This window comes from Bombus pyrosoma, linkage group LG6 (genome assembly GCF_014825855.1).
Source record: "Bombus pyrosoma isolate SC7728 linkage group LG6, ASM1482585v1, whole genome shotgun sequence".
Classification (NCBI taxonomy): Eukaryota; Metazoa; Arthropoda; class Insecta; order Hymenoptera; family Apidae; genus Bombus; species Bombus pyrosoma.
The window spans coordinates 17021715-17046935 of record NC_057775.1 but is presented as its reverse complement, the minus strand read 5'-3'; the positions used below and the strand labels follow the sequence as shown (position 1 = coordinate 17046935).

General features: G+C 33.0%; 4 protein-coding genes and 2 pseudogenes across 10 annotated transcripts; 3 read left to right on the top strand and 3 right to left on the bottom strand.

Annotated features, from left to right (window-relative positions):
- Window positions 1-289: 289 nt before the first annotated feature.
- On the bottom strand, window positions 290-1165 carry LOC122568090 (annotated as a pseudogene).
- A 24-nt stretch (window positions 1166-1189) lies between these two features.
- LOC122568089 lies at window positions 1190-1524 on the bottom strand (the record flags this gene model as incomplete). The annotated part of the gene is made up of 1 exon (XM_043727440.1): window positions 1190-1524. A coding segment is annotated over exon 1 (330 nt), but the record flags the coding sequence as incomplete, so codon positions are not given.
- Window positions 1525-4813: 3289 nt separating this feature from the next.
- Window positions 4814-6950, top strand: LOC122568279 (annotated as a pseudogene).
- Window positions 6951-9666: 2716 nt separating this feature from the next.
- On the top strand, window positions 9667-20331 carry LOC122568278 (DNA-binding protein D-ETS-6-like). 5 transcript variants are annotated; one of them, XM_043727851.1, is made up of 6 exons: window positions 9667-10235; window positions 10352-10380; window positions 11301-12013; window positions 12210-12455; window positions 18007-18271; window positions 19468-20331. In XM_043727851.1, the coding sequence occupies exons 3-6, from the start codon at window positions 11863-11865 to the stop codon at window positions 19793-19795; spliced, it is 990 nt and encodes a 329-aa protein (XP_043583786.1). In that variant the 5' UTR covers window positions 9667-10235; window positions 10352-10380; window positions 11301-11862; the 3' UTR covers window positions 19796-20331. The 5 variants fall into 5 exon arrangements, with proteins under 5 accessions (XP_043583786.1, XP_043583784.1, XP_043583785.1 ...); XM_043727849.1 differs by having other exon boundaries at window positions 10836-12013; XM_043727850.1 differs by having other exon boundaries at window positions 9667-10380; window positions 11468-12013.
- Window positions 20332-21401: 1070 nt separating this feature from the next.
- LOC122568625 (40S ribosomal protein S12) lies at window positions 21402-22806 on the top strand. Its single transcript, XM_043728569.1, has 5 exons — window positions 21402-21470; window positions 21605-21641; window positions 21898-22032; window positions 22271-22475; window positions 22710-22806. Exons 2-5 carry the CDS (start codon window positions 21625-21627, stop codon window positions 22776-22778), a joined length of 426 nt encoding a protein of 141 aa, XP_043584504.1. The 5' UTR covers window positions 21402-21470; window positions 21605-21624; the 3' UTR covers window positions 22779-22806.
- A 96-nt stretch (window positions 22807-22902) lies between these two features.
- On the bottom strand, window positions 22903-25182 carry LOC122568622 (zinc finger MYND domain-containing protein 10). Of its 3 annotated transcripts, XM_043728559.1 has the most exons (9): window positions 25032-25182; window positions 24708-24884; window positions 24531-24639; window positions 24175-24461; window positions 23876-24081; window positions 23645-23814; window positions 23427-23564; window positions 23117-23349; window positions 22903-23043 (listed from the first exon to the last, which is right to left on the bottom strand). In XM_043728559.1, exons 2-9 carry the CDS (start codon window positions 24803-24805, stop codon window positions 22962-22964), a joined length of 1323 nt encoding a protein of 440 aa, XP_043584494.1. In that variant the 5' UTR covers window positions 24806-24884; window positions 25032-25182; the 3' UTR covers window positions 22903-22961. The 3 variants fall into 3 exon arrangements, with proteins under 3 accessions (XP_043584494.1, XP_043584493.1, XP_043584495.1); XM_043728558.1 differs by having other exon boundaries at window positions 22909-23349; XM_043728560.1 differs by lacking the exon at window positions 24708-24884 and having other exon boundaries at window positions 22909-23349; window positions 25032-25178.
- Between the last annotated feature and the right edge of the window lie 39 nt (window positions 25183-25221).

Sequence of the window (25221 nt, the reverse complement as noted above, 5' to 3'; positions counted from 1 at the left end):
ATATATTTTACTACGTGTTAAATGAATCCCTATATTTAAAAAGTATAATATATATTTTCATTTGTTATATTTATTAAAATTTTTATTTAAATATCGATACAGTTATTTGATTTAAACAACGTATATATTCAAACTCATAAAGAAATATATAATTTATATCAATAAATATTATGTAATGAATATCATTGAATGTTTCCATTAAATAATATTTAAGAAATATATGCATTATATGAGATAAATAAATATTTATTTACAATTAAATAATGAAACTAACTTTTATGACCGACCTTGCATATATATTTATCATTATATAATTGATAAATAACATTATTTATTATATTCTACACATTATTTACATAATTTATTATAGTAAAATTACATTATCTATAATGTAAATCACATACTATTGAAAGGCTTCGATATTGACACGACAACCCACAACGAGTACTACGAATTTACTTATTATTATTTATTATTTATTATTGCTTAGTCCGTGTCTGTAGACTTTGGACGAGCTTCTGGTTTTATATCTGTTTTACCTATTTCGCTTCTTATATATCTACCTCTCCTCTATTATATCCACTCTATTATATTGCACTCCCTTAATTATTCTATCTCTAAAAACTAAAAACTAATAACTAAAAACTATTGCAACTTTTGGGCTTTTGCCTCCTTCTTGTCGTTCCTCCCTGTCTTGTATTGCTCTTCTCTTCTCTATTATTGCTTTTAGTTCTGTTAGTTCTTCTCCAGTCTGATTTAATGTTTTTTCTATGTCCTTTGGTCCTCCCGTTATTTCGCATTCTTCTATTATATGTCTCAGGTCTTCTTCCTTCCTTTTACATAGTCTGCATCTTTTTTCTCCCTCTTCTTTTCAGTATTCCCTCGCTTTGGTTTCGTTTCCATATTTGAATCTAGCTAGAATTTTCCTGTCCTCCCACTTTATCCTCCCTTCTAAGTACTTTGGTAGCTCTTCTTTGGTTATTTTTCTGTAATGTCTGTTATATTTGGATTCCCTTATCCTTTTCCCCCTCTCTTCTGTTTCTCTTTTTCTTCTTTCTTCTATAATTTGGTCTGCTGCCAACCTTTCTTGCTCTTCTCTTGCTTCCATCTGTGTCCCTCCATTTTTCACCTTTTCTAGTCCCTTCTTTCTCTTTCTTGCTTTTTTCCCTTCTTGGCCATTTCCCCAGTTTTTCTCTCTTTCCTTTATGCACTCTTTTACCAGTTCCTTTTTTGATTCTAAGGTTTTCTCTTCATACCTTGCTGCTCTTTTTAATCCTTTTTCCTTGATTTCTTTTAGCTTGCACTCTTCTATCAGTATATAGTTTGGTGTTGTCATATCTAAACCTAAGATCCATTTCACATATCTTCTTTTTATCCTATCTAATCTTCCTTCCATGTTCCAACCCCATACCTCTGCTCCAAACAGCGCCACGCTCTCTACCAATGTTCCAAACATCTTCATTCTCCTCTTGTAGTCCTGTTTGAATATTTTTTCTTCCACGCTCCATGTTTTCTTCATTGCTACTGTTGCTCTCTTTTTCCTATCTTGTATGTGTTTCTTATCATTGCTGTTTTTCTGTAGTATGTACCCTAGGTATCTTATCTCGTCCACTTCTTCTAATTCTTGTTCTCCTCATTTCCATTTTCTTTGTTTCCTTTTGTTCCTTCTTTTTTCGAAAACTACTACCTTGGTCTTTTCCGTGCTCAGTGCCAATTCGGTTTCCTTTAAACATTTTTTTTAATCTCTTTAGCATTTCCTTTAGCTCCTCTTCTCTATCCGCCATCAGCACAATATCGTCTGTATATATCAGTGACCATACCTTTCTTTCCTGCCTCAGTCCTGCCACGTAGATGTTGATACTTATTAACTAATAGATCCTTCAATCTGATTTATATAAACGAAAGAAAGAAACGAAATAAAGATAGAACCAATGAAGAGAAGGATAAAATTCAATGATGAATAAATAAAATGTGATCTCTTCTGCTTCTATGAAAATTGGTAGTCACATGGACAAAAACTAGAACGCGCACGAAATATGGGGGTAATTAAATTTGTCAGAAGGTTTCTGCCTTGTTGTATTTGGCTGACGAAGTTTATAAAAATATAACACATACATATATGTATTTCAAATATACAAACGACTACTAGACATCCGCAGTTGGACGACGAAGAATTAACCTGATAACCAGGTCACGTCTGAACAAAAATCTTCTATGATTATGGGATTAGAAAATACCATAGTCAAGTTTATTTCATTTCGTTCAGTTTTGTACCTTGAAAATGTAATTGTGGGATAAATAATTAAAATCTAACGGAAAGGAAAGTTCGAAAATTCCCAAATAAAGATATTATGTCACGGGATTATCAATTTGAGTGACACATTAACTGATTAACAGGTTAATTAACCCCTTAACCTACAACTACGGGCATAGCCCGTAGTACGATGATCGGGCCAAACGTAAATATTACGGGCATAGCCCGTAGTAGTTAATCGAACCAATCGTAAATATTACGGGCATCGCTCGTGGTACGTACTACACAAGTCGTGTGAATGGCTCGAAGGCTGCGCGAGCTTTTTTTACGTTTTCGGCCTAAAATTCTCGAACGTAAATAGTAGGTTAAGGTGTTGAGAATAATACATAAACAACGAGTTAATATCATTTCAGTTTGTATCTAACTCACTTTCCTTCTGTGAAGTTCATAACTAGCTGTAGAAATGAAAATAAATGTGAATTAAATCTGTAACTTTTTTACGTTTTAGAACATAGGCGAACGAGTATGTATCGTCGCTATGGTATAATTTTGGATACTACAACAGCTATGTTACTTATGGTATAGTTTTTGTTTGCAGTAGTAATTACTTGTGGTATGGCTGTCGGTTATCAACTATCTGTTTCATAGGTAATAAGGATCACACAGATGAACGCTTCAAATATTTTCGTATTGGTCGCAGTCATAATTACAAAACAAACAATTTTCACAATCATATCATAGAAACTCATTTAGTCCGATTGTCAAAGAAATACGGGCCGACATACATTCTAGGGATTCATATTAACACTTGGCTTTTTGTTCTATTTATCTCTTTTTTTGTTGTGAGTCTCTTGTTGCATGAGACCTCGAATAGGCTTCGTGCATAAATGCAATCTTACATTTTCAAGGGTCTTGCTACATAAATATTGAGCGTAAATACCTCCTTTTAGTGCAGTCTAATAGTGTGTTACGCGTTCGTGCATAATCAAGTTAATAATTATTACCATGCCATGTGTTATTTCCACGTATTATGCGTAGTATAATTTATTGATTTATTCTTGCATATAAGAAAATTTTACAACGGCGAAACTGTGAGTTACGGCAAGCATGAACTGCAGGTAGAAGTCAGCAAGGTTATCGTCAAGATTTCTTTATTAATGTTATAGACTCCCGACCTTTAGTCATTGAGTCTCCGAGTATCCGCGATTCACGTGCGTTTGCAGCAACTCAGCCCTCATGGCCAAGGGTTGTTTCCGCTGTAAACCTATATGTGGCCGTAACGATGCTCAGTGACCATGAGTAAATCGTAGCGTGGAAATTCAAAAAAGTTGCCAAAACACCGACCACCAAATAGAACATCGCTTGCACCCGACTCCTATACCCCTGAAATTGGCTATGGAGTAGAAGCCAAAGGTCATTTTTTCCGCCTTTTTGTCGTTAAGACCTATAGAACGACTCGGACAGTTGAACTTTGTTAGATATTCTATATAAATAGAAAAGACAATCTTGTCTTTCCTGTATAATCTATCTAGATTCTTCGTCGGCATATACGTGCAAACACCAACAAAGCTGGAGCGATTTAGATGGCAAGCAGCAATATAACACTGAGATTAAGTAATTACGTTCAAAAGAAAGTAATAACTTCTTAGTTCCATAGAATCCGGATGTACCTTCCTATTGCGCGAATAAAAACGTGTTTAGTTCGATTCATGAAGCGTAAGGATTTAAGCGTAATGAGTTCGTGTCCAATGCCATCTCCTTCTGTGCCGCTTTATATGCCATGATGCAAGATGAGCCACAATAAATGTATTCTGAAGACACAATAGTCGAGATTAGACATGATGAATAATCACGAATGAAGTTAGTAACTTGTTACTTCAATGAAAATAGATATATATCACAACTTTAATTTTTTTAGAATGTACGTTTAGAATGTACATGCATGAACGAGTAAGAATCTTTGATAAAATGTAACTATAGACTAATATTACAACAGCTGTGTTACTTACGTTATGGATTTTGCTGAAGTAACAATTGCTCCTGCTATGGTTATTGATTATCAATTATTTTTTGTCACCGATGCTGATTAACAGATAGAATCTATATTTTCTCGTGTAGGATATAACCGTCATCCGAAAACATGGATTTTTCTCCACGATATTACAGAAATTAATTCAGACTTATTATTAAACGTACACAGATCGATACAGTTTCTAGCATCTTAGATTAACACTACGGTTTTTGTTTTACTCGTACCATTTTATATCACAAGTAAACTGTCGCATGAGATACTGAATATGTGACTTAATGCACATATGCAGTTTTGCACTTTCAAAGAGGTTTTGCTATAAGAATTTGCTATTGCACCTTGCGTGTTAGAACTTCCCTTTGCACTTGTCTAATAATCTGTAACGTGCCGATATTTCGTAAAAGCACATATTACTACAATTTAGTTTTATGAATACTAAACTTGTTGCGAAATAGCCTCCTTCTGCAGCTGTCTAATAACGCATATCGCGCCAATGTATAATGGAATCAATAATTATTACCGTCGAGTCATTTAGCAGCAGAAGAAATACGTCCCGATGGGTCTCTATCCCACGTGTTATTCCTGTGTATTATACATATCATTTATTGATTTATTTTTGCATACAAGACAATTTTATAACTGTAAAACTGTAATTACGTAGTTCAATTACGTGTTCAAGGGAAAGTAATAACTACCTGGCTCCCAAGAACCTGGACGTTTCTACCTATTGCGCGAATTAAAACGTGTTTAGTTCGATTCATAAGGCGAATGATTTTGTTGAAATTATGTCGAAACAAATAACACCTGAGGGGGTAATTCGCTTCACTTGGTTCAGCGTAGCTTTAAGCTTTTGTTGGCCGTTTTCCGATGACAGCAGCAGAAGTCGAGTTCTTGGCTTTAAAGTTTTACAAATCAGTGCCGTTGTCAACGCTTTTCTGATGCTCGTGACTTCGATATATTCGTTTTTCTTAAACCTCGATAATATGACTGCTCTTTTTAGATGTATCTTTCAGGTGATATACACCGCGCAACTTATCCTTCAGACTTTTATATGCTGGAAGAAGCGCGACTGTTTGCAAGTAAGTCTCTCCAAGCGTTCTCTATGAATTTAATTCTTGTAAGGAACATTACTGTGTAACATCTATTACAGCGTATAATTCGGGAAATGATGAAATGTATTAACGAGGCGAAACAGTACGAAAGAGAGATTTTCGACGCGTATATTGCGAAATGCAACATTTTTTACGGCAGTTATGTAGTCATTCTATACATAGCTGCACTCTGTTTTACGCTTGGAACTTTATTCCTGTCTTCTGCACTTCCATTATCCTTTTATCCTGGAGTTCGAAGCGACTACAAATATTTCTATGTTGATTTATTGTATTAAAAAACAATTATATTTAAGGAGGTAGAGATAACATATTACAATGTACGATTTAAATTGTACGTATTTGTATTTATTATAAGTGATTGTATTTCTAGATACGCAGAAGAGGTGATCGGCTGTTTTCGCTTTATGGTATTTTATTTTTTGTCATTAGCAACATTTTTCGTGACAGGATTGGGAATTATATTGGTTATAGTAAGTATAATATGTGATGTTTTGCGGACAGTACATAATGAATCGATGATGCAATTTGTGAACAGGATACCCCAACAATTACGAGGATGGAGTTCGTGAGTCACAGTTCATTCTCTCTCATGCACGTTTACATGTATGCGTGGCCAGCTGATTTAGTACACGATATAGTGAGTCGTGTTTATGCGTAATTATTTATATAGGTAAAGTTATGTGAAGCATAATTAATTACGTATGGTTAATAGAGCGAAAACGCTTCAAGAAGTGCATATGATATGAAATGGTATGAACAGTCTTTAGAAATGCGGAAGTATATACTGAACGTATTGGTTTATCAGAAGCCAGTAACACTTAGTGTCGGTTGTTTAATGCCAGAGCTTACCTTGCGTTTTTTTTGTTCCGTAAGACATTTTTGATATATATGATTTTGCATTCTTTTTTATATATCATTTGCATTCTTGTACTTGGTATAAGTATATAAACGTCGGTAGTCTAACAACGAATGAATTAATCCGTTGACTTTTTAGTGAGCAACTTCTGTGTCCACGGAACACAGAAAAATCGTTTTGGTCGACTTTAGTGCTTGCAATTCACTAATAATATAAATAAAATGATTCGTAAGAATATAGAGGACTTTTAAGTAAAAAGACTGCTATCCTCAAGTTGTGACAAGTTAGTACGCTTCTCCTGGTTAACAGCTTAATTAAGTATAATATATACGTAAATAACGAATTGATATAATTGCAGTTTCTGTCCAACGCCCTATCCTTCTGTATCGGTTTGCGCGCTATGGTACAAGACGAGCCAGAATAAATGTGTCATAAATAGCTAATAGTCGAGATTAGAAATCACAAAATGATAGTTGTGTGGAGATAGATAACTGTGGATATATGTACCCTAAATAGCTAATAGTTGAGATTAGAAATCACAAAATGATAGTTGTGCGGAGTTCCATAACTAGTTGTATCGATGAGTATATTTATACCTCTAAAGTGGGACTTCTTTAGAACGTATATGAATTAGATAAAAACGTTGCTAGAGAGTAAATCTAGGTATAGTATGAATTGTTCTGTTTATAGTTTCTTTACGTTTGATTACTGTTCTTCTTTTTGTTGTATTAATTATAATTAATAGACAGAAGAATGCTGTTAAATACACTTATTCCACGAAATATCCATCCCCTACAACGATAATATCGAGACAAATGTAGGCTTGTCTTAAAAGAAACTCGTATTGACAGATTTCCTGAGTGTTTAGAGTAACGCTTCGTTCTTCGTTCGGCGAATAACAGCCATTGTCAGAGAAACTGAATATGTAGCTTATTGCACATATGCAATTTTAGTTTTTCAAAGAACTTTTAGTTTTGCTATGTGAATATTGACATCAGTTCATAATAATTTCCTATTGTATCTGTCAAATGTTGCACGCTTCAATAATGTAATGCGACCAATGATTATGATCGTGGCACGTGTAATGATACCACGAATTTTGGGGATTTATATTTTTACTATGATTAAGAATTAAATCACGAATAAAGGTATGTATGATATTCTATATACTGTAACGCATATGTTATCTTTTATATTCTACGGGTTTTCCTACTAATACCAAGTTCCTAGTAATTATCGAGGCTTGGGTATTATTTAAATAAAATATTTGAGAAATGATTATTTAAATGACATATCATCTTCTCTTTGTCTCTATATTATTTTTTAATAACGTTGCTTTAATTTATTTGACTAACTAAATGTCTCAAATTGATCAAAAAGTGAGCTATTAAATTCGTGTCTTTAATTTGTATTTTAAGTATTTTTTCAAGCTTATTCATTTGTTTTTATTGTTTGATATCAAAAGATGTATGTTTCAACAACGGATTGTAGCGTGTATTCGACGAAGTACTAATGTGCATTAAGTTTATTTACAGCGTTTTTACTTTGGTTTACCACCGCGAGATTTGAATATTTCGCTGTGGAATTCCAGAACTGTTCTAATATACATAGATATCGTGTGCGTGTGAAAAAGCAATTACTGTTAAGAAGGTAAAGGTAATATTTTATAACATATGAATTAAATAGTATATATGGATTTTTTTATTTTTTAGATGAACGTATAAATTAATGACATTTAATAGTTTACAAATGATTTTTCTTTTTCTTAGATACGCAAAAGAAGTGATTAGTTACTTACGATATTTGATATTGTATGCTATTACGATAGGCACGTTAGTTCTGACTATATGTGGAATTACAATGATTGTGGTAAGTTTGTGTACAACATAGAGAGAGTACAGCTTCTAATTACATACACTCTGTGCTCATGCAAATTTACATGTGCGCGTGGCCAGCTGATCTCATGGAGGATATGATACATCATACTAAACTTATAAATCACATTTGGTTAAGCATAATCTTTTTAATTTTTCCTCTTCATAATTTCTACAGTATAAACGATTCACAAAGTGCAAATGATGAAAAATTGTGTGAAAAGTGATTGCAAATGCGAAAGTATCCACTGACTGTATTGATATATCAATATAATCAAAAACTAGTAGTTTTTACCTGTGTATTACAAGAGCTTTCTTTGGGTTATCATCGTTCGGTAAGCTATGTCTATGTTTGAATATCAAATGCGACTAATCGAGGATACCATATGAATAGTAAGTTCATACTAGTTCAGTATCTCTCCAATGTCTTCTCCATCTTAACTGCTTTGCAAGTCGTGGTGGAAGATAAATCGATAGAAGTGTGATCTAAATTATATTTCAGTTATGTAATGCATAATTTCTTTGTCATGACTCGTATAGTTGTCACAGTTATCTTATAGCTGTTATAATTATTTCATATATGATATAAAAGTATATACTAGTTATTAAATCTCTAACGTACCAGAAAAAATCTTTTAACTTCTATATTAACTTTGCCAACTTCTGTAATTGGATTCGAGTAAGTAGGTTTAATGTTCAATTTTGGTCGTTTACGTCTCTGAATATCATAGTTTTCTTCTCTACGACTTGTACGAAGTAAGCTGCTGCTGTCGTTCGGTTTGAGGATCACTATACGCTCCACTGCTTAGGCTGATCTCCTTTCGTTCGTGTAAAGAGGTTTGCTCGTATGCAGGGATATTGTAGCCAATTTTTAATTGTCAATAACAAAAAAACAAAGCCGAAAACACAAATTTTTCATTCTTGATTTTCGTTTTATATAGACTTCAAGAGTTACTCCTTAATTTTCCTGACACCTGTAGCCAAACATTCTGTGTAGGACATGTCTCACAAAGTATTTGTATATTTGTTATTACAATTAAGTATAACAATAGTCTGTAGACTGAATGCATATGATATAAGCGAAGAGAGGGCGAGTGTGAGAAATACTTTCATATAGGAAATAAGAGGAAAATGTAAAACCGGAAGTCCGTCCTAAATCGATAGGCGAAGACTATGTATAGTAAATAAAATAAAATACCTAATAGTAATTATAACGCAATGAATATTACGTTAGACTGATTGTTTAAATTGTAAATATGCAGATGAAGAAATAATAATTCTTTATCATATGAAATTATGTTTTCTTATAAATAAATCCCGTCGGCACTATCAAAATATGACATATGAATATATTAATATAAATTAATTTCCTCGGTCTTTTTAGTAATATAAAATAACGTTGCTGTGCTCTAACAAATTTATAAATTAAAAGTTCCTTATATGTAATTCCAACAGTTTCTACTCGTATTAATGACTATCTAAATCTACAACATCCTTGAAAATGAAAGAGATAAATGATACACCGACGGAATTTCGATTCTTTTTTTAACGAGCAGATGTTCTTTCGAAGGCGGTTTGCTTGTTGCCACTAAAAGCTTTGCGAATCACGAGAAATGCACCGCGTCCATTCCATTTCGGGGCCAATAGAATCGCAAAACCGCAAACGAAACTCCATCATAATGGGCCAAAAAATACGTTAGGCAACCCGTTCGAAAGGTTATATCGCGAACGGTTAGGCTGACTCGTCTGATCGCTTAAAACAAGAAGAAAAGAGAGAAGAAAAAATAGGTAAAGATGGCCGATTGAACGTGATTCAGCGGTTGGCGATGTACGCCCCGAAACCGACCGGTCTCCTTCTTGGTTCCGGGAATCCGTACTCCGCCAATCGGACCTTCAGCACCAGCTCCATTCACGGACAGCGTGTTCGTCTGGAACGTGATGATACAATCTGGAAAATTTACCGGCAATTCTACATCAACCTTCGCGCGTAGTCATCAATGAGAAGAGGAATCTAAGTGACAATCAGTAGAGAACAGTGTGAGAATTTTTCGTGTCAGACGTGTTGTGTGACATGTGATTTTCTATGACAGAGAAACACATGTGACTGGTGGTAATTGAATTCGTTTATTGTTTTGTTACCATCGCTAATTTTTAACATTTTTGAGCATTTTTTGCTCATCTACGGATGAATTAATTATACACATTTTATGTTCAATTTTCATATAGATTAGTCATAAGTGTGTGGTGTTATATACGTAAGTATTCTGTTTGTGTTCGGTTTTACGCTTCATCTTGCTTGTCTGAAGACTTAAGCATATATAATATTTGAATTGTTGTAACATAAATATAAATATGACCTTTGTGAAACAACTATCATAGAGACATACATAAACTATACATGTTTCAGTGTTTTCGGTTTTACTTACGTCAAATAAAATTATGTATTTCGTCATATTGCGTAACATCCGTAAAAATTTTAAAAGTAAGACAGCAGAGAAAAATCTTTTTCATAATCTACCATTTTAAAATAAATAACACTTACATACTAGCTCAAAATAAACATTATCAACACAAATGTAGATATTAATAACACTTATATGTACTTGAAATTTTAACAACCTTTTTAATATTTAACGCGCGTTAAAGTGTATCTACGATTTATAAGTTTACAAATAACATAAAATACTCCTAATTATCTCAACTCAACTAGTGCATCCCTAACTCATTGCAACAGAACACATTTCTCAAAATCGACAATTATCGCGAATTGTTAACTAACACTTGGAACATTCGATTCGTTGACCGTGTTATTCAAGTGTCTATATCCGGGGAAACGGGAAACGTAGACCATCCGGTTTCTCGGTCGAAACTGATACAATACAGGGTCAGTGGTGCTGCAAGGATTCATCGGAGAAATCGGCGAGCCCCGATGACGCACGTGGCTCGTTTCAAGGAAACGCATGAATCGACCGATGCGCGAGTCACAACGATTTCAACAGTGACTTACCTGCTGTTTTGCTACACATAAGAGTATTTTTGGATGATTAGAATTCGACGAAAATAATTTTAGAACAATTTTGAAGAGTAGAATGATTCAAGTTTGATATTATAAAAAGAAAATAAAATCTAATATCAAAAGAAGATAAATGAAATTATTTAAAAAAAATTTTTATAGATACGTATTTATGTTCGAGCAAAAATAAACAAATGTGATCAATCTTATTGATCGAGATGTATTACTTATATCTCTTAATACAAAGTGTCAAGCTAAGAATGACAGATACAAGTTGAAGATTAGATTAAGAGGGCATACTCTAAAGTGTTATCTATGTACATTGTTAGGTACTTCAAAGAAGAATATCTATCCTAAAATATGGAGTGATTCATAAAAATAAACGATCAGCTTATGTATATACCTACACTCTTACACCTACATATTGCATATGTATTCGATGAATCATGGACAGTTTGTGGAGATCACGAGTCATATAAGCTGGTCGTGGGAAATGAAACCGTATGACAATTTCTCGCGGATGAACCGAAAGATTGTATCAAATAGTCGAATCGAAAGCAGATCAACAGAGGATCGACAAGGAAATAATTTTCGTATTACGAAAAACATGCAGAAAAGACACTCGAGGAAGATCAGATATTTTAACGTACAAAATACAAATATATAGTTATTAAGGGATCCAACTTTCTTGTTTATTATTGACGAATGTACGAATCTGAAAAAAATGCGTGATTTGACGATATGTTGGCGAGTAAGCTTAAGATTTATGCCATCGGTTAAGAATCAATACGGATGTGGCAGCAAATTAAATGTCGTAAAAGGAGAAACAATCGAAGAAAACGATATGGAATCAGAGCCCGTGATGGTTCCATCTGGTAATTATTTTTATTATTAATGTATTATTCGTTGGAATAGACAAAGAGAGTATTTACATGACAATTATAGGATTTAAATGATTATTGTTATCTACTATAGAAATACAGCATATATTTGAAATCGTTTATCAGATAAGGAAGATATCCTTACTGAAAAAGAAATTAATCGAAAGAATTAATATTATTATGCATTTAGATCCGTCGGAATGGAACTCGAACCACATCACATCCTGGCTTTTATGGTGCAGCCAGGTGTTTTCCATAAAACTACCACCGAGTACAATTCAATTTCCATCAACTGGCAAAGAGCTATTAAAATTATCGTCTGATTATTGGCACATTATTCCTGGTGGAAAAACTTTGGCACGACATCTTGGTTACCTTCAATACCAGGCAACTGGTATACAATTGCCGAATTTGTTGCAGAAGGAGAAAATTGATGGTAAGTAACCAGAATCGTAATATACGTAAAGCGTATAAATGTTCCAGCTTTTCCACTCATATAACATGCTGTTTTTAAAATAAAGATTTTAACGATTGTAATAAATTTCAATATTTAAGTTATCGATATATGAATCAACAAGTGTTATTATACCGTATCAAGGTAAAAAGAGCATAAGTATTATCTTGATTCACAAAACGAACTATATAATATTATTCTCTATTACTTTTATTTCTAAGTATTTAGCTATAGTACTCTGATAAAGATTTGTTGAAATATTATTTACTGCTACAAAGATATTGTCATACACGCAAGTATTCAAGTGTCAGCATTATATAAATTGCGAATTTTATAATAGGCTTTCGATATAATACCTGTTATATAATATTTATGCAATTAGTAACGTATCCCACTTAGTAAATTATTTATTAATTGTGCTCATAAGTAGAATATATAAAGCGGTGTTCAATATAAGAAGTTCTTGTGTTTTTTCAAAGTTAGAAATTAACATGTCGACATCATTTATTATAATTCGTAAAAGTCGATGTAACTGAGCAATACAGATTGAATTCCTGCAGTAAATCCAAATGACGCGCGATTCATGGAGCTTAGGGAAGGTTAATAGGGGTCCAGCTTGGATTGAAAGTGACCGGAAGAGGCTAACCGTTCCCTAGGGTAGGTCCTAGTCCACTGGCGAACACTTCAACCTTATCTTAGGTTTTAACGAGGGCGCGATCTATTAGAGATAAGAAAGGTCCGGCAGAAAAATAAATATCGTAGACGATAATAGTCTCGTTGCTCCCTTCGTTTATTTTTATCCACCACGGACTTCCGACTTAACGAAAACCAGATTCTCATCATTTGTATTATCGATTCTTTGTTTTACCTTGATCACGAACAATATGTTTTATTTTGTTTTCTCCGTAATTCAATCAAATCGAAAATAAGAAATTCAAATACCAAATAATCGAAGCGCAATTAAATTTTATACGTATAACTAATTTCGATCTTAAAAGAATCAAGCTTCGACCGTTAAGCTTGGAAATGGACTTTAAAAATACAAAAAAGAAAAAAAAAGATAAGAAGCATAAAGACACTTGAAAACGTGGAAGCAGATTTGATAAAAAATTCTTACCTCGAAATTCATATCACAGGGTCAATCAAATTCAAACTTCGTAACTAGTTTCAAAACTATAAAATCCAAATTCCATCAACTACTACGTTTATACAAATAATAAATTCAACTTCGTTGCCTTTATAATTTTATCGCGCCGACCATGTGATCAATTCAATCAGATTTCATAGTTCTAAACGCGAAAGATTCAATTGCAGCACATGAACTTGGGAAATACGAGAGAAAGATAAAAAGGAATAAACACACATGAAAACGTGGAGACAGAGCTCCAAAACAGAACAAAAAGTACTTACCTCTCTGACTTCGCTCGAAGCGTGCAAAAGTTATTCGCGTTAAAGCGTTTTGCGCGCGCGAGCAAGAAGCTGTAACTAGAGGTGATACGGAGTTGGTGTAAGAGAAAAAGAGCGATCCGCCTTTTGGTCGACGACGGATGAAAAGCGAGAAGAGGCAAGAATCTTGGCAGCGTAAGCCTCCGAGATATATCGTCCGTTTGAATAACGTTGTAGGTGCTCTTGGGGCACACTCCGCGCCCGGCAGCGGCCGTTTATTAAACGAATCAGTGTTATCGTGGTGAGAGAGCTCTCATGAATAAACCATCGAGTGTTTAGGGCGGCGGGAAGGTGGTGGCACCGCCACCCCGGGGTTACGGCCTCGCAGTAACCGCTGCCACCCTTCTCCTTTGCCATCTACACTGTCTAGGGAGGGGATAGCAAACTCTAACGGTGCTAGGGATGGTAAGCTCACCACGGGGTGCGGCTATATTGTTTTCTTGATGAGCGCGAAACATCCCCCGAATCTCCCGGCGTATACGGGATAATTTCAGGCGTCATCGTCGTGCGCCGCGAAACTGAAAACGCCTTGAAACCTGCATCAAGCGGAGTCATCACCTTCGATATTGTACATCATTAGGTATATATGTGTGTGTATATATACATATATTCTTTCTTTCATTTCTTTTTTCTGGAAAGGTTACTGGGTTATCTGAAAAGGTGAAGAGAATCATTTATACGGATAGATTTGCGGTAATCGATCGAAAATGATCTTTGTTTGAATAAGATTTAAAATATTTTCTTACAAAGAATAACGTGGTCTGGAGTTCTTTTTTCGGTCTATAAAATTCTTTCATAAATTTTTGGAAACTGACGTTTTAAACAACGCTTTTGGAATTCTGAATTTGTATTGTATGGTATAGGTAACATTTATGCTTGGAGAAAATATAAATTGATAGGTTTATATAATTTTGGAAATCAGATTTCGACTACATTGGGAAAACGGTCGGTGGTTTCAATTATTCATTTCGTTGTATGATAGATACAGATATGTTATTTCCTTTTTTTATAATTTCGTTCAAGCGACGTAGGTTTCGTAAAATTACATTTGATAAAGACAAGAAGGAAGAGAAAGGAAGGAAAGGATATCGAACAGTCGATCAAACTCCGAATAAGTAATAAATTCATGAAAAACTCACTTACAACTGTCGGGTAAAAACGAAAGTAGGCAATTATTTTAATCAAGAAATTTTCACAAATTTTTCTCTCTCTCTTTTCTTAAAGAATTAAATCAAAGATGTATCAAAAAATGAAAGTATCTATTAATACAAAGATATAATCAGAAAAAATTTGAAAATGAAGAAAATGTCAAATTCTTTAAATTTGATCTTGATTATTAATTTTAATAGTTGTATCTTTAGGATAATGAGAAAGTGGTTGGAGTCAGTATTGTACAGACGTGTAAAAGCATTCCGTTCACGGGAGTCAGAGTGGGGGCGATAAGGGCTGAAATCACCGGGGGCAAAGGTCGCTCAGTTACTCTCTGTCCTCCGTCTGGTGCGTTTTATTCTGTGCGAATCCACGCTTTATCGTTATCGCGGATCAAAATTTCGTACGATACGTCCATATATGTACACAAATTTGTGCGTATAAAGAAACGTCAACGAATACGTCACGTGGTTTATTTTTTATTATATTATTTTTATTATTTTCAATTAGGATTGTCTTTACTCCGTAAAAATTCAAAAGCGTACTCATTATCGCGGGTAAACTTTAAATTATCACTGATCCTTTAAATACACAATATTGTGATGTAGTGTATAGATACATAATAGGTACCGTTTTTTTCAATTTTAATGGAACGTTAAAGAAGTTAAAAGTGGTTAGATAAAATAACAAAAAAAAATGATTTGGATCTATGGAAATCGAATATTTATATTCCTTTGATTCATGCGATAAGTTTGTGAATCGAATGTTATGGTATTTTAATTTAAAAATGGAACTTTATTTCGTATAGATCACGTATCGTTATAATAAAATTTGTTATTAGAACAATCGTTTATGCTCATCGATCTCCAAATTTATAGCAAATTATCTTGAAAATAAATATTAAATCTGAGTTAATATCGAAGAAATTGAACGGTTAAATAATAAAGAAAGATGATTTTCGTATTACGTACCGTCGTAATGAGATTGATAACGTGCCAGTCGCTCACCGTTGCTTACACGGTGAAGGATTAGACGACATAGTTCGACGCGTAATGTGGAGGATTCAAACACATCCGTTGCATCTTCAGCAGGACACCAGATTCCATCCATCGGCAGCTGCCATTCTTTACAACGGTATCTGTTACTATATAGTGTTAACTTTCTCGCGAATTAGAAATTTACGAAAACACTTTTTTCACATCCATAAAACTTTGTAGAGAAAGAGTTCACGAGAGAAAATTTAAGTTACTCTATTGAGTTAATCTATCAAATATCGTTTTGTATGCTAATATTTTACTTCATGTAAATAATTTTTATAGATATTTTTCGTCGTCATTGAAATTAAATTGATATAGGGTAAGGAGCGAAAATTTTATCCGCGTGCCTAATTTCGTCCCCTGATCGATCTTTGTTGTTAGGTGTTCAAGCTTGTAAATCGCTTGGAATAGAAAATAGAAATGCCGCTGCTTAAGTCACTGAAAAAACAAAGGAATTCGTCGTTTCAGAGTCTGCTGTAACGCTTTTTCTTTTCGCGACTAGTGCACTATATTATTTCTTAATATTTGAAGTCGTATTTCAACATCCAAAGTATGCAACTCTAGTATTTATTTTTGGCGGTGTGTAGTATAGTAGTATCTTTATATTCCGAACTGGCGATCTCGTTCTATCACGTATCGATTAGAACTGGCAATTATATAAAAAAATGTGTCTAATTTCATTGCTCTACAGAGATACCTGAGGACAAAACTAGGAACGCGTATTTTCAGGAAGAATTTTGAAATAGAGTCGTCAAGCGAAAGCGAGAAAAATGAAAATGTGGTCTGTTTTATATGTGACAATCAATTTTCGAATGATATGAGGGCAGAAATGTGAGTTAGATGCACCGGGTGCTTCGAACGGTGCTACAAGCTATGCACATTTATATCACAAATGAAGTAATTTGTATATAATCGTTGTATACATTCATCATTTGTCTCATATATATATATATATATATATATAGGCTGTCCCAATATTGATGGTACAACCTGGAGGAGGTGATCGTACATGAAAAAATAAGTCGAAGATATGGAACAAATTTGTTTCATTCGAGGCTTTGTTTTCGAGAAAATCAGCTTTGAATTTCCTCCAGAGCACTTGACTATGTCGTGGTTTTAATAATATACTTTTGCAAAAAATAAGGGAACGAAATTAGGAACATTTTTCTTAATAACTGGAAAATGCATACTGTTACATATATATTTTTTACTTTATTCGTATGAATTTTTGTAAAGCATTGATTACGGATCTTCGTTACTAAGTTTTCAGGGTAATTATATAAATTTTCTTGGATTAAAAAAATTGATTCAGTTATGGATAACTGCCAAAAATGCTTTCGGGGGAGGAAATTTAAGCACCTGAACCTAACGTGATTTTTAAAGACACAAGATAGTATTTTTTTCGAATTACATTATTAGGACAAAAATTCTGACGGTAACAGATATAACACAATAAGATTGATAATAAAACGAAGAACGAAAATAAAACTTTATAAACATACTTGATAAATTACAACTCATTTGATTACACCGTATAACGTAAAATTGTGAAAAAGAAGTTTACATCCTACAACCCGTAACTTATCAACTCACTAATATCATTAGTTGATCAATTTTTTCTTAAGATGATCTTGATGCCGTCAAATCCCTCTAATCCTCCGCAGTTACCAAGATTCCTTCTCCTTCGTCCAGTACAATTTCAAATCCCGACTTCGGTTAGATTCACAAAGAAAAGCACTGTTGAAACAAACATAAAATAAATTAAATACATAAAAGAAGAGAGGATAGATAACAGGCAGTAGATGATCGCAACCATCGCTATACTCTCAAGGTTTCGACGAATCGACCTCGAGGAAATCACGGCCTGTTGGTGCATGCGTGTTTCTGCTTCTTGTCCACAGAGAGGTTCAACCTCTTCCAACGAACTTGCTCTCTGATTGGATCGACAGCTGGAGTTGTGGGTTCCGGGGCGGTCGGAGGCGGACAGGTTCAACTCTGGCAATTCCTGCTGGAGCTGCTCTCGGATTCGTCCAATTCATCCTGTATCGCGTGGGAGGGCTCGAACGGCGAGTTCAAACTTACCGATCCGGACGAAGTCGCGCGTCGATGGGGCGAACGGAAGAGCAAACCGAACATGAACTACGACAAATTATCGCGAGCACTCAGGTAAACAGAAATCTTAAGTTTCACTTACCTTCGTGACTTTCTTAAATCAAATGGAAATTTTATTCACGAGTTTTTTGATTTCTTATTTTTTTTGTTATAAGTATGTTCATATGTATGTTTGAAGTGTATTAGATGTTTATGTAAGTACTTACTTCGGTGTAGATATTAACACCTTACCTATCGCTTACCATTGAGGTTGCTACTTACTAACGATCAACTTAGTTGGGCATGGACACGTTGGCAGTACCGGCCCGGTCTTAGCTTTCGCGAAGCCTATACGTGCCTATTTATAAAACTCTATAACATTAAAATCAAAACGTGAGAGATTACTCGTTATATCATTCTAATTTCTTTTGTTTCAAAGCAGTGTAATTTTGTTATCGTTTATAATTGTCACGGTAGCATTATTATATTTATCTTATGTAATATAACTATTTATAAACTGATATATGTATAATACTTTCAAATAACTAAGCCACAATCTGACAATTTGTCTAAGCAAAACTTTTCATCTTCATTTATCTTGATCCATGGTAAACGATGAGAATTTTTAAAATTTGCAAGAATATCGACGACTTATTATGCAGTTACTAACAAGCGAATATAAAATATAAAAGCTTTCAGTCGGTAAGTATTGGCATCGGAAAACCGATTAATAGGTTATCGGCCGATAAGCATTGGCATCGAAAAGCCTATTAGTAGGCTTCCGGTAGATAAAGTATTAAATGTATTTATACTTACGCAGTAGATATGAAAAGATGCCTATACATTTAGCGGAGCAAGATAGCTACTCCATTTACTCTCCATGACTTCATCTTTAATATTTTTTTATTATATATATACTTATTTAATATATTTTTAGATTTTAGCTTTAGAGTTATAAGCCGTTATATGTACCAATAAATCATGTAGTAATGGTGTTAATACTAACACTCTATTTACATAGTTCGTATCTCGCTTATTGTTGGCCAACCTGCAATACCTACAGCAGTCTACATATATAATTTGAAATATGATAAGTACTTAAGTTCGTTCAATGAAAAGAATTCGTGTGTTCTATGATTACATTCATGATTACATGAAAAAGAATGAACTTACCTTACAGTTTTTATCGCTATTACATTATTCACTATTACCTATCTATATAATTCGTTATTTTATTACTGTATTATATTTCAAATGTATTCGTTTCGCAGATATTATTACGAAAAAAATATCATAACGAAAGTACACGGGAAACGATACGCGTACAAGTTCGACTTCCATGGATTAATGATGGCTTATCAGACCCAAACTGGTGTCACGTTGGAGGCATCTCAATCGAGCCGAGGTACAGGCGCGAATTGTCATCCTCATCATACGCATCATACTCATCATCTGTATCCGACAGGAGCATCGAGTTCGCAACATCCATCGGCACCTCCACCACCGCCTCCACCACCACCGCCTCCACCGCCTCCACCACCACCACCACCTCCGCCACATTATTGTTGGCCTTACCACAGATACTCTCCACCAACGTAGCATAAAGAATTCATTGTTTTTCATTTGTGACAACATGAACAATTTTTTGTTAAGTTAGATCATGCGTACGATATGCAATAGGCATTCCAGTGCATAAAAGCAATTGTAAATTATACTACTATTTTAAAGATTTTAAAGGAGTAGATAATTTCCGACGTAATTTGGAAAGGTTATATAAACTTTTTGTTAAGCATATAGCGATAATTAATTATTGGTAGATCTATTATACGCGTGTAATTAATGGTTCTTTTTAAGTGTAATATATAAGATAAATGTTAACTATAAAATAAGTATGTACAACAGATAAATTAAGTATCTAACTATTGTAGGTATAGTTGTTGGTAGAGAAGAATAAAATTATTGTATATATAAATATATTAAGATGTTTAGATAAGCATACATAAAGCAATAGTGATGTCTCCATTAAAGTTTTGGATATGAATTTATATGCACTTCTTTAATGTTGGAATGTACAGTTTGTAAGCATAATTTTTTATTTAATGAATGTTAAGATGCTCAACGGTTACCTTAGGAAAATAAAGCCCTGCAAAACTAAACTAAATTGTTCATTCTTTTCTATAATACATCTCATTTTTTTAAAAAATGCATTCAAGTTTCATTCTATATCATAGATGAGGTATAGGACGGCATCTATAATAAAATAGATAAAACCTTTAATGGAACGTGAATTACCAACACAGAGAGGAAATGACAGTGCCTACGCAATCATGGTCTTGGTTGTTCCCGAACTAATGCTACAAAACTTTATAAAATTGGGGATGTATCCTGTGTGGTTGCTATTTAGTATATACAAGAACCTATGTGTTCGACCGTTCGCGATAGATCGCGTCAACGGGAGTCGTAAATTCCCGTTACGATTAGATCATCGACGCCACAAACTGATCGATCCCCTATTTCATTTAGGATAATAGAGGTGGTTGAACTGATTATAACACTGGATTAACAAGTAACAATATACACTTTATTCCAATAACTTTGTAGACATAGACAGTTACGCTCGGTGTGTATAGATATAAGTTAGATGATTGATCTAAGTGTGGAAAACCAGTCAAGAGATATTGACTGATCTAAGGATAGAAAACCAGTCAAGAGATGTTGGTTGATCTAAGGATGACAAACCAGTGAAGCGACCGTTGAACATGGGAAAACCACGATTTTCCCATTTTTTACCTGATGAAGCAATAACCATAAGGAACGTCTCGACTTGAATATATTTAATAACGATTAAGGGACCTAACGGTAAAATACAAATGCTTAGTTTTATGACAGTTCCTTAGAATTATTGCGGTCCGGAGGGATGGAGTTTGGTTGCACACTAGTATAGGCAAGAACCTATTGAGTTCTACGCTACAAGACCCTATTTAATTACACGGATCTATGGAAAAGTTCATATCTACTTTTCTATCTGACATAAAAATTTACAATTAATTTCGTTATTGCGCGATTTTGTCATTCTCATACTTATCTACAACTAGAACCATAAGTATGAACACTTATTTTCTCTCTAACCGAAAGTGTAAAATGACGAATTATGAACTTTTGGAAACATTCTATAGATGTCACTTATATTTCCTTCTCAACCAATCAGAGCTAACGTAGACGTAACCTGAATGTAACGTACTCAAACTCCATTTCTCTTCCTTCGTAAGAAAAGGTATGTTGAAGCACGCTGGAAGGCGATGACATAGAAATCAATTTATTATAATACCATCAACATAATTTTTACGTGGAAATATCTTAAAACGTGAAGCTAGAATCACAATAATTAATTTGATTTTATTATTTCAGCTCCTTAGTCCTTGAAAAATATGTCAGACGTTGAGAAGTAAGTGTTTTGTATATTTGTTACAAAGATATTGATATGGAGGTTTTTTTTATTAAAAACATTAAGTTAAAGCTGTAAAAGTATCAAGTTAAGATAGTAAACATTTATTATCTTTATTTCGTAAACTGTTTTTGAATATTGATGTTTATTGAAATTAATTTTTTGCATAAAGTTATCATATAACCACAAAGTTCTATGTCAAAAATTTTGTATGGAAAGTTGAGTAAATAGACTGTAATTATATTTTTGTTCCTAGTGACGATGTACCTTCTGCAATGGCAGCAGGAGGTGCAATGGATATAAACACAGCCCTTCAAGAAGTTCTTAAAAATGCACTTATTCATGATGGTGTCGTACATGGTCTTCATGAAGCTGCCAAAGCACTAGACAAGTGAGTTTATTGAATGATTTATTTAAATAAGTTATATATTTTCATGAAATAACAAATTTGCAAACCTTTATATATTATTATATGACTATATATAGGATCCTTCTACTGAGGAGCAATCCGTAACAAAATTTAATAATGCTGTCTATAACCCTATTTGATATATTAAAGAATTATTCTATTCTATAGCCTGTAAAGTATTAAAATTAGATTTGTTTACATTTCCTTTGTTATATTCCAGGAGACAAGCCATGCTTTGCATTTTAGCAGAAAATTGCGATGAACCTATGTATAAGAAACTAGTACAAGCATTGTGCAATGAACATCAGATTCCCTTTATCCGAGTAGACAATAATAAGAAACTAGGTGAATGGGCTGGTCTATGTAAAATTGACTGCGCTGGTAAAGCTCGAAAAGTTGTTGGGTGCTCCTGTGTTGTTGTAAAGGTATAAATTGTACTATATATAAAAATATAATTAACTTTTTAATATTAAATGCAATGTGCAAATTTAATGATACTACGTGATGAGAGCAAAGGCTCCCTCTACTGAGAGAACCCATTTAATTAACGAATTATGATGTAATAATGCCTAATAATTGCCTGATTTTAATAATTTAATATTAGTAACTTAATTGTTTTTTAATAATCTTTTCTATTAAATGATACTTTTTACTTTTAGGATTTTGGAGAAGACACTCCTGCAAAAGACGTGGTAATGGAATATGTGAAACAAAGCTCTGTACATTAAGATCTTTTAATTAAATAATTTAATATAAGTTTGTACGTATTATTTATTTAATCCTAAGTATTTCTAATATTCGTATAATAGGGGAATTAATTTCAATACTTTTATATTTTTAATTTCTTTATTTCTAGGAAGAAATACTGAAAATGTAATCAAATATTCTTTTTTCAAACAAAAATTTCGAAATTAGTCTTTCTCACATTCTATGTTTTTTGTTATCTTGTCACAAATACTCTTATGCTTCACCCAATCTTTGACTTGACACTCCCTGGAATAATACATCCGATATTGTTTTGGTAAAAAATAGTACTGTTTTATAGACATATGAAAAAAATCTATACCTTCCACAGTACCAAACTTCTTTACATTTAGAACAACGTTTTTTTGCTTCTTCATGACATAAAGAGCATTCTTTAACATCAATGCAATCAAGTTTGTCTAAATCATATGCATCGCTTAAAATTTGAGCAGCATTTTTAATGTAATCAGCGTCTGTAGTGAATATAAATTTTGATTGATGTTTTGCTAATTTTTTCCACTTTTTATGATATTTCTCTATTATTGACGATTTTATCTAGTAAAATATCAATTTTGTTATTTGCTTAATATTTTAAAAAACTTAAACAAATATTTCATTGGATAATTTTCAACCTGTGGTATAAGTTCCACATTTATTGCTCGCAATGCATTACCATTAGGTGATGATATACTTAAATAATTTAACCATCTTTTTAGATCTATTAAAGGTGAAATTTGATCCAGTACACATTCGTGTAAATATTTCTGTAACTAATGTGAAACATAATTTTTTTTCTTTGAATACAACACATAATGTTAAATGTATAATGCAATGTATAATATTAAAATACCTTTAATAACTGAGAAAACCTATGATCAGTAATTTCATAATAAGGTGCACTTTTTGTATTAAGCAACAATTCCCTTAAACCAAGCCAAACTTGTCCTTCTATTTTAGAAATTTTTCCTTCTTCGCCTGATTTTACTTTTCTCCAACCACTGTTATATATCATATTTTCACCTGAAGAGTAAACAGTTTTATTGTACTTTGAATTTTCTTATACTTATGTAATAATAGTTACCTTCTGTACTTTCCTTTTTCCACGGATGTCTTTCAATGAGTTCAGCAAGTAAATAAGGCACATCATGAGTAGCTAACAATCGCGATAATACACACAGTGGCAAACTATCTACGTATTCGGCCAAGTAACGGAGAATCGAAATGCAACGTATGCCAATATCAAATTCAAATTCTTTCTTTTTCTCAAATATTTCCTCAAGACACGAGCTAATTGCAACAATTACTACTATTACTACTCAACATGTGGAATATTACTTTCTTACTAAAATGTCATGAAAATTCGAGTGTCAGTTCACTTACTTTGGGTCTCTTACATTTTCATAAATTTCGATGACAGGCATATCGAGAAGTAAAGATACAGATTTAACAGCATAATCGACAAGGTCAAGAGCAGAATCATTTATAGTTTCTGCACTTTCACAATGAAACAATACGTTTTCTAATAATGAAACAGCAATATCTTCGTGATAAAATACAGTGTAAAGCATAAAAGTATTTTTTGGTTCTTCATTTATTTCGATCAAAAGTGGAAATACTTTATGCTTCCATATATCAATTTGTATAGCTTCGTATATAAGGATAGGAATCTATACGGGAAGAAAGTAATATTAACATAACAGACAGTTGCATGTTTTATTAAAATATATCTTATTTACCTTTTTAAAAGAAACAAACCATTCCTTAGTGCTTTCTTCTCGCAAGCCGCTAATTTCTAATACGCTTTGTTGGTTTAATAACATCAACTTTTTATGAAATTCAAACCAGCTGAAAATAATGCTCAAGTTATAGCTATATTGCGTAAAAAATATTTGTAATGTTTAAGAAAAATTAACCCTTTCGTTCCAATATCTTCAAGTTCCGAAATTTGTAGATGTTGTATATATAATTCAATGTCCCACGGCAAAATTATATATTCCATTCGATTTGACATTTTTATAATTAAAAACGCACTACCGAAAATGAATGTCAACCATTTGTAAACAAAATTCGTATTCGGTATATTCGATACTCTGCATTAATTATTGCATATACATATATAATTTTTAAGTATAGAAAATTACAATACAAATGATTTTAACTGAATTTTAATGTTATATCAATATTTTAAAATAATTTTCTTTTTAATATTAATCATATTCTACTTATGTTTTACTTACCTTTGAACTATAAGATTTACACCTTAAAAATAGATACTTTTATTTATTTAAGGTTTTTTATACAAATTTTTCAATTTTCGTACAATCTTTTTGTATAATAAATTACATAATAGTCATTATACATTATAAAAATTATCAATTATCCAATTTAAAATTAAATGGAAACTTCCACTTTTTATTTTTTAAATCT